We start from the raw sequence: 14348 nt of genomic DNA, 5'->3' as shown, positions 1-14348 counted from the left end.
TTTTAATGGAAAACACACAAAAAATTTGAATAGCTGACCCCAAACGTGTACATTTCATGGTTCTCCTTCAAATAGTTTAGATATTTCACTATGGGGTTTCCGAGCGCAGCACCACCTTGTTACACAGATATAGACGACTCTTATCGATTTGCTTTATTTAGAATTTATAAATGTAAGGTTTTTGCTCGGCACAAAAAGGCTTCTCACCGACAACCGCTTGCGAGAATTTAAAGAAATCTTGTTTGATCGGTTTTTACAGCAGCGAGCTCCATAGGATGCTGCTCTCCCAAAAAAAAAAAAAGAAGAAGCGATCCATCTGCAGTGCACCACCAAGTCAGCAGAGTGCAGCGAGAAGGGAAACAGGGAGCGAGGTCTCTCCTGCCTGTTAGTGGATTATTGGATTTGGATTATCTTTGCGGACAAAATTACCCATTAGGCAAAATGGTAGCGTGCTCTCTGTGTCCACAGTAGCTCTGTATGTTAGGCTGACGTCACAGAGGCAGCACAGTGCTCGCAGAAGTAGGATGCACACACTGGGATGTCCAGCGTGTGCACACAAAGAGATGTCAGCAGAGGCGAGTGTGCTCAAGAGCTGCTAATCATCGCTCACTGTGGGAGGAGTGGGCAGAGAATACAGGAGTGTAGGGGGTGAGGGAGGGTTTGGACTGAGCTATTTTTATCTGGATTCCATGAAGACAACTGTTGTCCTCCAGAGTTGTGTGACTGCCGTGCCAGTTTCCATCCAAAGGAGGAGTGACGCGAGAAAAAGACACTGCCGTTCAAAAGTTTGGGGACACTGAGAAATGTCCTTTTTTGTTTTTATAGGAAAAGCACTTTTTCTTTTTCAATGAATATAACATTAAATGAATCAGAAATACACTCTTTACATTGTTAATGTGGTAAACTACTATTCTAGCTGCAAACTATATTAAATAAAATGAAACTAAATGATTGTTTTGAATAAAAATCATTATTTCTAATCTCTGTCAATGTCTTGACTATATTTTCGATTCATTTTGCAACTCTTGATGAATAAAAGAGTGACTTTTAATGGAAAACAGAAAAAAATTGTATAGGTGACCCTAAACTTTTGAACGATAGTGTAAGTGCTCATAACCTTATCGTCTTCATCTGATATCATTAGAGCAGGGGTTTCATATACTTAATAATACTATTTATATCAAAAACAGACATTTATTTTAAATTACATAAATAATAGTGTGGACAACTGTAATTGAAATTCGTACCAGGAGCAGTTTCGGCCACTGCCATTCGTGGCTCGGGCCCGAAGAAATGTATTTATATATGTAATTGAATGTTGTATATGATACTTTTAATAATGGGATAATTATGACCAAATGTCTTATTATTACTGTTATAAAAACATTGCTAACAAACATATATCATATTCTATCACCCCTCTGGCAGCTGTGCCTCAGCTACACACTGTGTTTAAAAGACGGTGAGGTCGTAGGCCATGTTTTAACATAACATTATATTGAGTGAGGGGCAGCAAGTAATCAATTGGGGGGCCGCATGTGGCCCCCGGGCCGCCAGTTTGAGACCCCTGCATTAGACTATATTAATCAAATATTATACAAGTGAAAAAAGAATAATCAAGAGTATATTTTGCTTAAAAAATAAAATACTTGTTGTTGAGCTGGGCGAAATATCCAAAAATGTAATTGCAATTAATTAATATCAATATATCAGTTAAGGATCGAGTTTTAGAGATAAAGATAGAGCTGAAAACAATGAATCGATTATGAATCGATTACTAAATTAATCGTCAAAGGTTTGAAGCTTTTTTCATTATTAAAACAAGATTTCTGATTGTTCTAGCTTCTTTAAATGTGAATATGTTCCTTGTTTCTTTGTTATATGGAGCAAAGAAACCAGAGGATATTCACATTTAAAGAAGCTGAAACCTCAGAAAACTTAAATGTGAATATTTTCTTTGTTTCTTTGCTCCACATAACAAAGAAATCATTAAAACTGAATTTTGGTTTGTGAACAAAACAAAGACATTTGAGAACATCGTCATTTCCAGGTTTGACAAACAACATTTTATGGACCAAACAATTAATAGAGAAAATAATTGTCAGATTAATCGCAATATTATCATTGAGAAAAACTATATCCGTGATATATTTATATTGCCATTGAGTTGTTGCCCTCCTATTTTATTTTAAAAGTCACCCAGTGGCTCTGTCCCACTGTTCATATCTATAAAAGTCCTGCTGGGGAATGTGGAGTGGACCATTTCAGCAGGTGTCTACAGTGGGTCACACCATGACCCCGACATTCTCGTGCCACTTCAGAGCGAACCAGGACCTCCACCATCCCCTTTGGTGAGAGAGACTCAAGATAAGGCGACATGCTCCAACACAGTCAGAAGTCGGAAATGTAACTCGCATGCCACGACATCAAGGCACTGATACACGCCATAGATCCCCCCCTCCCATTTCTCCCCCCATCCATCCATCAGCATTCTACCACAGCCCAGTTTAGCTCCGCATGTGTGTTCAGTGAATTCCTAAGTGAAGATGGAGCAGTGAGCTGCATATCAAGAGGGATTTTAGCATTAATTAATGAACCATCTATGAACACAGCCCAGGGCTAGTTGCTATGCTATTCTTCATGCTATCTCAAATCACACGGTTTAACTTGATACAGATAATCCTCCTTAAGTATAAAGCAAAGACATTGCAGTGTTTTTAACCAGCATCAGCAGCTAATGAGACAAGAATGAGGATGAAGGTTTTTGAAATAGCTCTGTGATTTTTAAGCTACTGCTCACATGGATTCCCAAGTGTATTTTTTTCTCTCTGCAAGATAAATAAACCATTACAACTCACTTGCCTGGAAACTTTTGTGAAAATGCAAAACAAAATGAATGAGCGATAATTCAAAGTGTTCAAAAAATAAGCTGAGAATTAGCATTTAGAGTAGACAAGTAAACAATGTCTGCTATTAGCTTATTTCCAGTGTCCAACAACAACAACAAAATACATCAAATAGGTTTTCACTGCAACTTTTTTTCTTTTTTTTTTATGAAAAATAACCATTTTAATTTGAAATCAAAATTACCATTTTACAAAGCTGGGTTTGTCAGATGCGAGTACATTCCACATAGGTGTAGATTATCAATACTTTTCTGTTTACAACTACATAGACAGTAAGATAGACATGGATTGATTATATATAAAGTTATGCTGACAACACCAGTCTCCCATTATTCAAATGAAAAAGTAAAGCTGTAGGGATTTTAGCATTTTAAACACACTGTGGTGTGGTTTTAAAGTACAGAAGCGGACATTTTAAAAGGCAACATCTTTATGGACTACGAATTATGACTAATTATGTGATACTGAGGATCATTAAGACACACTACATATGGGTGGTATTTTATCATTTTTATTTTTTCCCCAGTACCACATAGACCAGTCTTCTGTTTGTATGCTTTCACAATTGTTTTCCTGTGTCCTTTCAACATATTAAAACCATGGAAACTGTACTCGGCAAGCTACTTGAAGACTTGTCACTTTTATCTAAAACATTAAAAGAAAAAAAGAAAAGAGTTTTATGTGAAGCAAATGCATGTAAATCTATTTTGTAATGTATTTCCCACTTAAACCCAAATGCAACACAGTCTTCCCCTTGCCTTCCTCTCACTGTGTGGCACAAAGGACTTGATTGTAGAAAATAGTGTAGGCTCATGGAGGTTTAATAAAACTAGCTTCTCCACCCGGCAAATTCTGAACTTGATCTGGAAGAAGAGACAACAAACAAAGCAGAAAGGGAGATTTAATGAAAGAGTTGTCAATGTGTGAATCTGTGCTACAAGTTAAGACTACCCAAGTACCTCTATAAACGATTAAAAAAGATCACTATAGCAAACATGGATTATGTTGAAAGGATGTGTATAACAGTAACACTTTATAATAAGTACACACTGTTAGCATTAGTTAAGCGTGAATAAATATTGAATTCATAACTTATAAAGCATGAATACGCATTAGTATGTAGTTTATAAACCCAGTTATAGATGTTTTACTCATCCAATCAGCTGAGGAACAGCAGCCACTCAGCATCCACCTCTGACAAACAAGCTCTTTGGGACTGCCCTCTCACCTCTCTGTGTGTGTCCAGCAGTCGCTCAGTACATGCCAACACTTCAGCACATGAGCAAAACATTTATAACTGTGTTTATAAACTACATACTAATGAGTATTCATGCGTTATAAATGATGAGTTCAAAATGTATTCATGCTTAACTAATGCTAATAGTGTGTACTTATTTTAAAGTGTTACCTGTATAACCAACAATGCGTACGTTTTTTAAACCACCACAGTTGCAACTGATATTGACAAGCGTTTGTTGAAAACTAAAATATAAAAATTTGGTTTGGATTGTTGAAGCATGGGGGTTGATTGACATTTTGACCGTGCTGCATGCTACGTTTGCATGAGACTGTTATTACTACAGTGAGCTCAGTCCTAGGATACGCATGTGCCACAAAACCTCTCAACAGAGCAGGTACACCCACGGCATGTGGGGGGGATACAGCAAGAAGAAAAAAAGAAGAAGAAATATTGTTATCTACTAATATCCACCACAGTCCCAATATTATGCTCAGCAGTCACTTTCCATTTGGTTTCCATGTCAAGGAGACATACTTGGCTGTGTGTGTGTGTGTGTAGCTACACGCCCTGAGCCTACATGAATATTTGCTTTTTGAGTCAACAACGAGTCTGTTTAACTTTCTAATCGCTACGTTCTTGTATGTCATGGTTTCAAACAGCCGTCAGTCTTTCTTCTCATGGTGTCACACTCACAGACACACACACACACGTACATACAAATATGTTTGCTGTTGGTTTACACAGGACGCTGATATTTAGAGCTGAAACAATTAATCGATTATTAATCGATTACTAAATTAATCGTCAACTATTTTGATAATCGATTTATCGGTTTGAAGCTTTTTTGATTGTTTTAGCTTCTTAAATGTGAATATTTATATCTTTGTTTCTTTGCTCCACATAACAAAGAAATCATTAAAACTGAATCATTTTGGTTTGTGGACAAAACAAAGACATTCGAGAACATCGTCATTTCCAGGTTTGACAAACACTGATCAACGTTTTTTTTTAACAATTTCTTACATTTTATGGACCAAACGGATTTTATCCGTCAACGGAAATTGACGGATTAATAGATTACGAAAATAACCGTTAGTTGCAGCTCAATTCTGTGTTTGACTATTTTTTGAGGCCATGTGTATATGATGACCAGTCGTGTAATTACACGGCAGTAATTGAAGACAAACCACATATACAGAGAGGTAAATGCATGGTTGAGCATGTTTTTTTTGCAATTTAAGTATTATTTTTAATTATTAGCCCAACTTGTTTTCATCTAAGAATATTCAGCTATTTTAATTGGAATATTTTTTGCAAAGGTTTTAGTAAAGCTACACGTTGCGGAAACGCTGATTTGCAAGATTGTTTTTATAACTGTGACACAATATGATACTTTTGTTGTTGTTTTTGAAACCCAGTCATAGAATATGTAAAGGTTAGCAAGTTAAATACTGGAAAAAAACATAAGGAGGAAAGAGTGAAAGAATTAATACTTTTTTAACGGTGAGAGAATGTGTCTCATATGGCAAGCCTGGTCTCCACACTCTCCTGTATAGTTTAAAAATGTCTATTTGACTGGAACACACCCTGGGAACACTGGCTGCCAAATGACAAATGACAGCAAATGGAGGGAGAAGCAGCACAGGAGAGGCAGAGGTAAGAACTGGGATTGAGGAATGAAAAGAAGAGACGGTAGCATGAATATGGAAAACTTGGCACAAGAGAGCAATTAGTCGGAGAGTGATACTACAGCATCAACTCTGGATCAGAATAATGAATTATACCTGCCAACACATAAAAAGGTACTGTGTCTTAACTATGTGTTGCATTTTAATTTATTGCAATATTAACCAGATCATCTTTTTTAATTATGTATTTATTTATGATGCATTTTAATGAGTAAAATAACATAATACAGCAGAACCAGACTCCAAATGAATAAAGAGCAGATGAAAAGATGAAGGATGGGAAGCAAATGAGTTGCATATGAGGTGACACTGAACCGGAAAGGTTCTATAAGGAGCAGTGTTGTGGAAGAAAAGATGTTAGCTACAGCAGTGTTCAAGCACCACAGGCACAGCACAGTGCTGCAGGGAAGGAACAGCAGAATCTGGGTCTGCCTACTCATCAGTTCATACACCATGAAAAGACAGACGACTTTGAACTGAACACTAAATGTATGGAATATGCACTTACTGGTTTGAAGACCCAAAGGTGTTTGCAGAGAATCCTACAGAATAAAACAAAAGGCATTAATTGGGTGATTATCGCAATAAAAAATATATTATACATGTGGAAAAGAGTGGAAGAAATAAAATATCACAATGATTATCCAATTAGTTTTGTTTGACATTTCGTTTTTGTTGTGTTTGTACACAGGTAAAGCAACACGTAAAGGAACACATTCACAATTAACTAGGTGCTTACTAACATATACGTAGCATACTAGCCCTTTATTAGTAATCATTAAGCATGTATTAACACCTTATTCTACATAACCTTATTCTACCTCTATTACGACATTAATTAGAATTTTTCTAACTTAAGTTGTTAACACGTGCTAAATATTTACTAATAAAGGGCTAGTATGCGACTTATATGCATATTAGTAAGCACCTAGTTAATGGTGAATGCGTGTTCCCTAATCTAAAGTGTTACCCAACTTGGATGATCAAACAAAGATGGAGAGAAAGAAAGATAAGCATATGTTGGATAAGAAAATGTAATGACCAGTCACTTTCAGAGAGGCATTAAAACATTAAGTTAACTAAAATAGTCGTCTCACCTCCTGCCTGTGGCTGTTGTCCAAAGCCTGAGAAACCACTGGGCTGACTTCCAAACCCAGGGCTCTGCTGCGCCATGCTCCCAAATGAGGGAGCACCCTGATTGGCTATAGCGCCAAAGGACGGAGCGGGTGCAGGTGAGGAAAACCTGGGGGTAAAAAAGCAGAGACAGAAGATGTAGTGATATGGTATAATCAAAACATTTAACAAACAGATACTGAGTGGGTCTATTGAGACAAAATAAATGATGCCCCAGGACAACGTTTAACAGGCAAGTTTTTGCAAGCGAGAGGAGAGATGAGAGAAATAAATTGCATTCAGGATCAATTTATTTTTTAGTTCCATCCAAATAAACATGGCAAATGGGACATGAAAGAATGGGGTTTAAGCAATAAATCCCTTCTACAGGACCCACACTCATTGAATGGAGAGAATTGGCAAAATAAAGGAAGAGCAAGACAGATGACGGACAGGGACAGGGAGAATGAGTGGGCCAGTTTAATCTGCAGGCAGCATGACCTCAGAGTGAGATTATCTGAGGGGAATAATCTCTGCAGTTTTGGGTACACAACTATGTGCGCTGGAATAAAAATGACATGCACACAGTTTACTGATCATAGAATGGTTGATAAAGGATTCTCACATTTTATGCCACAAAGGAGTGCTTCAGAGACATGCTTCATACAGCAACAACGGCTTAAAACCATCAAGAAGTGAGATCATAATTTTGTTATCTTGCAAACGTATATCATCCCAGGTTCTGCAATAGAGCTTAAATTATTGGGACAAATGGTTAAATATCACGAACAATGATTTACTGTAAGATTATGAGAAACATTTTGTCACTATTCAGCTCTGCCAAAGCTTTCAACCCGTTTCATGTAAACACTAATGATACAAGTGGATTTAAAAATGTGGTGAATGTAGCTGTTCAGTAACATTATGTGTGACTGTGCAGTAAGTGTCATTTAGACCATAATATGTCTCATATTGCCTAACATAACGTGTACACAATCCTGGAAAAAGACAAAGAACATTCCCTACCGTTTGGGGTCACCTATCCATTTTTTTTGTGTTAGATATAGTCAAGACATTGACAAGATTAGAAATAATTATTTTTATTCAAAGAATTTAGTCAAAGAACCAGCAAAACTGTTCTAGCTGTGCTAACATAATTACACAAGGGTTTTCTAATCATCCAAGAGCCTTCTAACGCAATTAGCAAACACAATGTTCCATTAGAACACTGGAGAGATGGTTGCTGGAAATGGGCCTCTATACACCTATGTACATATTCCATTAAAAACCAGACGTTTGCAGCTAGAATAGTCGTTTACCACATTAACAATGTACAGAGTGTATTTCTGATATTCATTGAAAAAAAGTGCTTTTCCTTAAAAAATAAGGACATTAGTGATCCCAAACTTTTGAACGGTAGTGTATATAAACAAAAATGTCTCACCCAAATCCACCCATGCTAGAAGCTGCTGTTCCTTCGCCAAACACTTTATTAGCCGGGGAGCCCATGGTGTTAGGGAAGGAAGGGCTGGCGCCAAATGCTGCTGCACCTCCGAATGCTGGGGGAGCGCCGAAAGCAGGGGGACTCCCGAACACCGGGGGGCTGCCAAATCCACCTGTAGAGAGGAAAATAGACAGTACTTAGAGGGTGCAAACCACCACCAAGGCAGCTAAAAAAATAATCTCTTCATAGGACCAGAACCAATACAGTATCCCCAGAAAAATATGCTGCTCACAGGCAGACAAATACGAGTAAAAAAGATAACATCTTTAGCAGAGATTAAAAAAATAAATAAAAAAGCCGTGGAACAGAAGGCAGTGGCACATGAAGAGTGAGGTATGTGGTCCTCATTGCTGCTTTTACAAAGAAAAAATAAAACTGCTGAGTCATGGCGCATTTCTATAGATTTAGCTCTTTTGCACTGATTTTTCATCAGTGTTAAGGGACAGAGAAAAAGACATAGGCGTGAAGAGATAACGCTCACACTCCAGGGTAAATATTAGCACACACACATTTCACATGTGCTCTGAAACAGAGCCGGAAAGATTTATTTACAGCATAATAACAAGTTAATGGTTCACAGTAAAACTAAATGGATTTTTCTGTCATCATTTCTAATGAGTATTGTTGTGTACAGTATATTGGCATTTTGGAACAATACACTGAGGAAGAATAACGAGAGGATGAACACTTCACACAAGCTCAAAGCCTCAGAGGCATCAGTGGGAGGGGAAAAAGGGCAGACTGAAATTACAGCCTGACGACCAGCATGCTCCAGTAAATAATTGATTGAGCTAATGTAATAAGATTACATTCCCTGTACGTGGGCCAGTGATAGGGCATTAGTGTGCTGAGTGGTACCAATATCCCAGTGGGGTCAGGTTGGATGGCTGTGGCAGCTGTTATTATTTAAATAAAAAATATGACAGGAAGAAACTAAATTTACACCTAGAAACCTCAAAAAACCATTTGGAATTTCTTTTACACACAATATTTCATATTACACATACTAACCCTAACCAGGTTATGAGCTTGGGTGTATAGGAGCAAACAAAATAATTTTAGAGAGGAATTTTCCTCCACTTTACGACAACTTAAAAAGCCTTGTTTGGAATTTCCCCAACAATGCCTATGACTAATTCATAATGTCTTATTTTGAGAGTTTGAACAGTTTAACAATAACTAGCGAGGGAGACGGCCTAACTGACATAAATACAAATTGTAAACAAATAACCGAGACAGAGGAAACGGCAGTGCAGAGAGAACCACAGCACAAACAAGACTGTGCAAATGCCCCAGGGCACCACCAGCTTTGCTGTTTTTATGTCCGTCAAATTCTGTCATCATTGGCATTTGAATTGGACTGATTATATGAGGAATAGTAAGAAGCTGTCAATGACTTTAACAACATGTGTAGCTAATGCTCAAGAATGTCTTGAATAAACCTGGCAAAATAGCAGATATTATTTGACATGAAATAATAGAACAAACAGGCTTTTACCAATAAAATTAATTAGGGTTTCACTTCAGACAGGGTCATGCTATTGTTCGATATAATATATACTTATTAAATTCAATTAAATTTTTTGAATTTGAATTGAATTGAATAAGTTGTAATGTTCTCCTTTTATGAGAAAATATAAACTGCAGCAGTGGGATTAGTGTTCTAGGTCTTGTATATTGTGTATACAGATTTAAATCTACTTTTCCAATGGTCATTTTCAAGATCACATTATTTAAATTACATGTTTTTAAAATTTAAATGTAAAAAATATTCATCCAATACTGCAACTTTGACTCATGCCACTGTAAACAGCTCTGAGAGTTTGACATTGCATCAGCAATACTGGCAGGTACTGATCTTCCCACTCAGGTGAGGAGATAAGGATGAAATAAAAAAGAAATAAATGTCAAAAGTTGGCTGCTATATTGTTTTTAACTATCTGATAAGCATTGACAGGAAAGTAGAAGTTGGCGCTATCTAAAAAAAAAAACAGTATCCTAAGAATACAAAAAAAAGTTGTACCTGGTTTTGCCGGAGAAGAGAAGGAGCCAAAGCCTTGGGCTGCGACGCTCCCTGCACCAGTGGTGAAGGTCCCACTGGATTTCTGCTCACCAAACGAGGACTGTCCAAAACCAAAGGCCTTGGCACCACTATTGCCAAAAAGACTGTTGGCACCTGGAGAAGTGATAATTTACAGTTAACTTCAACAAGAGCACAACAACTTATGGGTAGGGCTGGGTGGTGTGGAAAAAAAAAACTCTTACCACAATATAGGTTTTTTTTATATATATATATATAAGCTGATAAGGTTCCAAGTTTTAAAGGAGAACAAAATCAAAAAATTAAATATCTATCCAAATCTAAATCCATATCTAAATACCCAACAAAAAAATCAAACACGTATGACTTGACCAATCCTATGTGGAAGTACAACACACTTCACAGCGAGTCCGTATTTAGTGGGGGAAGAACTGTCTGAGATAAATATTTACAGCAAGGGAGTTGTGGGTCAATACATTTTTATTAGTCGCTTAAATCCGTTGTTTTTTAAATTAACTAAGTGGTAAAGTAGGTTTAAGTAAGCGTTTTCTTGTATGGCAGGTTGCTAGAAAGAGAAAGCATTATGGTCCGCTGTAGTGCCGACATCACATTAGGGCCTCAGACTGTAAGGTCTTGTATTGTGTGGGGATGGCACTGCTTCAGAGGTCTTCTCCTCCGTCTTCTTTGGTAACGATGTTGCTCGATATTTCGTTAGGATGTTCTGTCATCATTTTCTCTTCCCACTTGCTCTTACTTCTGGCGTGTTGGTACCCTGTACGTACGCTTACACTGCCCTGTCCTACATACGGGTTTGCGTCCCAATCAGGATCAATGGTTTCCAGTGTGGCACAAATGAGGGTGGGTTTATATTTTTTTGGGGAACTCGTCAAGCACACTTCAGTTTTGGTCAGTGTAATGTGTTTGTCTTCATTTAAGAAGTCCAACATTGTGACTCTTGTGACCATGCAGACCTTATGCTCAAAAGTGTGCATCTGCAGTTGTGCATGGGCAAACAACAATGCCCAGTACATTTGATGGTGCGCTATTTTTTCTGTCAAAGCTGGATGGATCCACCTGTACCCACACCTGACACTGCAATATTTGTATCAGGAATGCACAGGTGGAATGCTATGCTTAGTATCAATGGAACTGCAGCTATGTAAGCACAAACACAGAGCATGGAAAGTAGAGAGATGCCATAGGTGCCAATGCTGAGGAGTTTTGTGTCTATACCTGTCTGAGCAGGCTGCCCAAACCCTCCAGTGGCGGCAGCGGTGCCAAATGGATTCTTGTTGGCGGCCTCCTCAGTCGGTTTGCCTCCCAGGCCACTAAAGAATCCTCCACCTGCCGATGAGCCTGCTGTATTGGCTGAACCTGAACCGAACACACTCCCACCAGATGATGGCTGCTGCGGGGAAATAAATAAAGAGTCTTACAGCAATGTCCTGAATGTTAAGATGATGCGAAAAGATGAGAACCATGGATAATACCTGTCCAAACACACTGCCAGTGTTCTGCTGTTGGCCAAACACTGGGGTGGCAGAAGAGCAACCGAAAGCTGAAATAAAAAGCAAAACAAATTTAGTCAAGGCTGACACATTTTTTGTTGAATCTAAATGCTGTGCACAGGAGCTGGTGATGTCATTAACCTTTTTTTTTTTAAAACCACCACTCTATCACATTGCTCCATTTTCTTCCATCAGTTACATAAAACTGAATGAGCCAACTCTGGGAAGTGAGGACTAAACAGATTATTTAGAAAGGAGCAGTGTGTCATTTCTGAGCTGATCCAACTGATGTCAATGGATAGACAGGCATTCCCACACTGTACTGGGAATTTAGAAAATCTTTGGAAATGGGACTCCCATCATGCCACCTTCCCAAATCTCACAACCCTGTCCCACATGGACAGTGCCAAGACACCACAGACAAAATAAGGTGTCAAATGTCACATTTGACTTCTATTGCCACAGCATGTGCAGATCAGCTAAACTGACAGCTTTATACAGCCTCCTCCTCGCTGCTAACCTTGATGTTGCACATTGCACACACAAATTATTATTTGGAATAAAAATAATTATTTCTCATCTTGTCAATGTCTTGACTATATTTTCTATTAATTTTGTAACTTTTGATGAAAAAAGTGTGACTTTTAATGGAAACAAAATTGTATAGGTGAGCCCAAACGTTTGAACGGTAGTATAGCATTACCACAAACTGTTCCTGTAATTTACGACATATAATGAGTCATGGGAGATCACGTACAGAGAGACAGACACTCACCCAAAGGCTGTCCAAAGCCGAATCCTGTGGATGATGATGTGGTGGTGTTGCTCCCAAACACAGACCCTTGCCCAAACCCAGAGCTTTGGCCAAATGCAGGGGTGGAGCTTGCTCCAAAAAGCCCAGAGCCAGTGCTGCTGGCTGTGTTGGCATTGTTTGAGCCAAAGGAGAAAGAACTTGCATTGCTGGGTGTAGATGCCCCAAAAAGACTTCCTCCTCCAGTAGTTGCACCACCAGAGCTCGCTCCAAAGGCTGGCTGTCCAAAAGAAAAACCACTGGCTGTTCCAGTGTTACTAGCAGGCTGTCCAAAGCCACTCACCTGGCCAAATACTGTTTTACCAAAAGTAGCTCCAGTTGAAGAACCAAACCCAGAAGAACCAAATCCTGTGATTGCAGGAGCTGTAGGGGCTGAGGGGGCAGAAGGGGCAGAGGAAGCTGGGGGTGCATCAGATTGCCCAAATACGGTGCTTGTAGTTGTAGCTGTTGCAGTGATGGTGAGAGTGGAGGTTGCACTGGCAACTGTACTGATAACCGATGTGACTCCAATGGAGCTGCCGTCTGTTGTTACAAGAGTAGGCTGGGTAAAAATGGCACCTGGGTTGTCAGAAATGGGAACCTGAAATGCAGCTGGTGCTACCTGCGAGACAGGGGCCACAGCAAAGGTGGCAGCGGCTGAAGAGGGCACAGGAGCGGTGGAGGAAGCCGTTGTGGTGGTGGTGGTGTCTATTGTGGCTTCTATTGAGGGTGCAGCAGTCACTGGTGGTGGAGCAGATACTTCAGCAGGTGCAGTGATGTAGGGGGGAGGTTCTGGGATAGGAGCAGGTGTTGCCAAAGGAGGAGCAGATGATGGTTCTGCTGCTATGGGTGCTGGTTTGGTGACTGTGGTTTCTGTGACAGTTGCAGTGTCCGGTACAACTGGGCCACTGGCACTGTCTGCAGTGGGAGCTTCAGAAGCAGATTCTTTTACAGAGGAAGGTGTGGGTTCTGAAAGTTGTGAAGGAGCTTTTGGTTGCTCTGAGGAGTCTGAAGGTGCAACAAGAAGACTACTGAAAGATGTAGGTAAAGCTGCAGCAGTCGAGCTGGACTGGGGAACAGAGAAGGCAGGCTTTGTATTTGGTTCAGGAGGTCTAAATAAACTACGTGATGCTCCCTTGGACAAATCAGTCCCTGTAGAATCTTCTGCAGACTTCTGGACAACTGTGCCAAAGCTAAATTGTGCTGCTCCTTTGCCCATTCCGAATCCACTTTCCCCAAAGGAGAATGAGGCAGGTGTGGTTTTTGTGGTGTCTTTAGCTTCTTCTCCTTGGCCCACACGCAGTCCAGAGAAACTGCCCAATGTCTCTCCTCCAATTGTCTTAGGGGGTTGTGGCTCTATCCTGAGGGCAGTGGTCGTGGCAGGTTTGTTTGCTTCTCCTGGTGGGTTTGGAGGAACAGTGGGGGATGCAGTACGTAGCGCAGGCGAGGTGGATTTAGGGATGAAGGAGAATGCGTCCTCACCAGTCTGTCCAAAAGCCATCTTCCCATTTCCAGTGAAGGAAAATTTACTCACATCCTTCACTGAAAGATACAAGGA

General features: G+C 39.5%; 1 protein-coding gene across 1 annotated transcript in view; it reads right to left on the bottom strand.

Moving 5' to 3' along the window:
• Window positions 1-14348, bottom strand: part of nup214 (nucleoporin 214) — a gene marked incomplete at its 5' end in the record, with an annotated part of 63112 nt that overhangs the window by 32375 nt on the left and 16389 nt on the right. The window contains 7 exons of the mRNA XM_083903082.1: window positions 6343-6376; window positions 6932-7077; window positions 8392-8563; window positions 10475-10627; window positions 11726-11900; window positions 11983-12050; window positions 12776-14332. Of these exons, the coding sequence (XP_083759208.1) occupies window positions 6343-6376; window positions 6932-7077; window positions 8392-8563; window positions 10475-10627; window positions 11726-11900; window positions 11983-12050; window positions 12776-14332 (2305 nt within the window). The remainder of the gene's footprint in view (window positions 1-6342; window positions 6377-6931; window positions 7078-8391; window positions 8564-10474; window positions 10628-11725; window positions 11901-11982; window positions 12051-12775; window positions 14333-14348) is intronic.

This window comes from Microchirus variegatus (assembly GCF_963457635.1).
Source record: "Microchirus variegatus genome assembly, chromosome: 16".
In the NCBI taxonomy this organism is placed as follows: Eukaryota; Metazoa; Chordata; class Actinopteri; order Pleuronectiformes; family Soleidae; genus Microchirus; species Microchirus variegatus.
The sequence above is the reverse complement of the archived record's forward strand: the minus strand, read 5'-3'. Positions and strand labels throughout refer to the sequence as shown.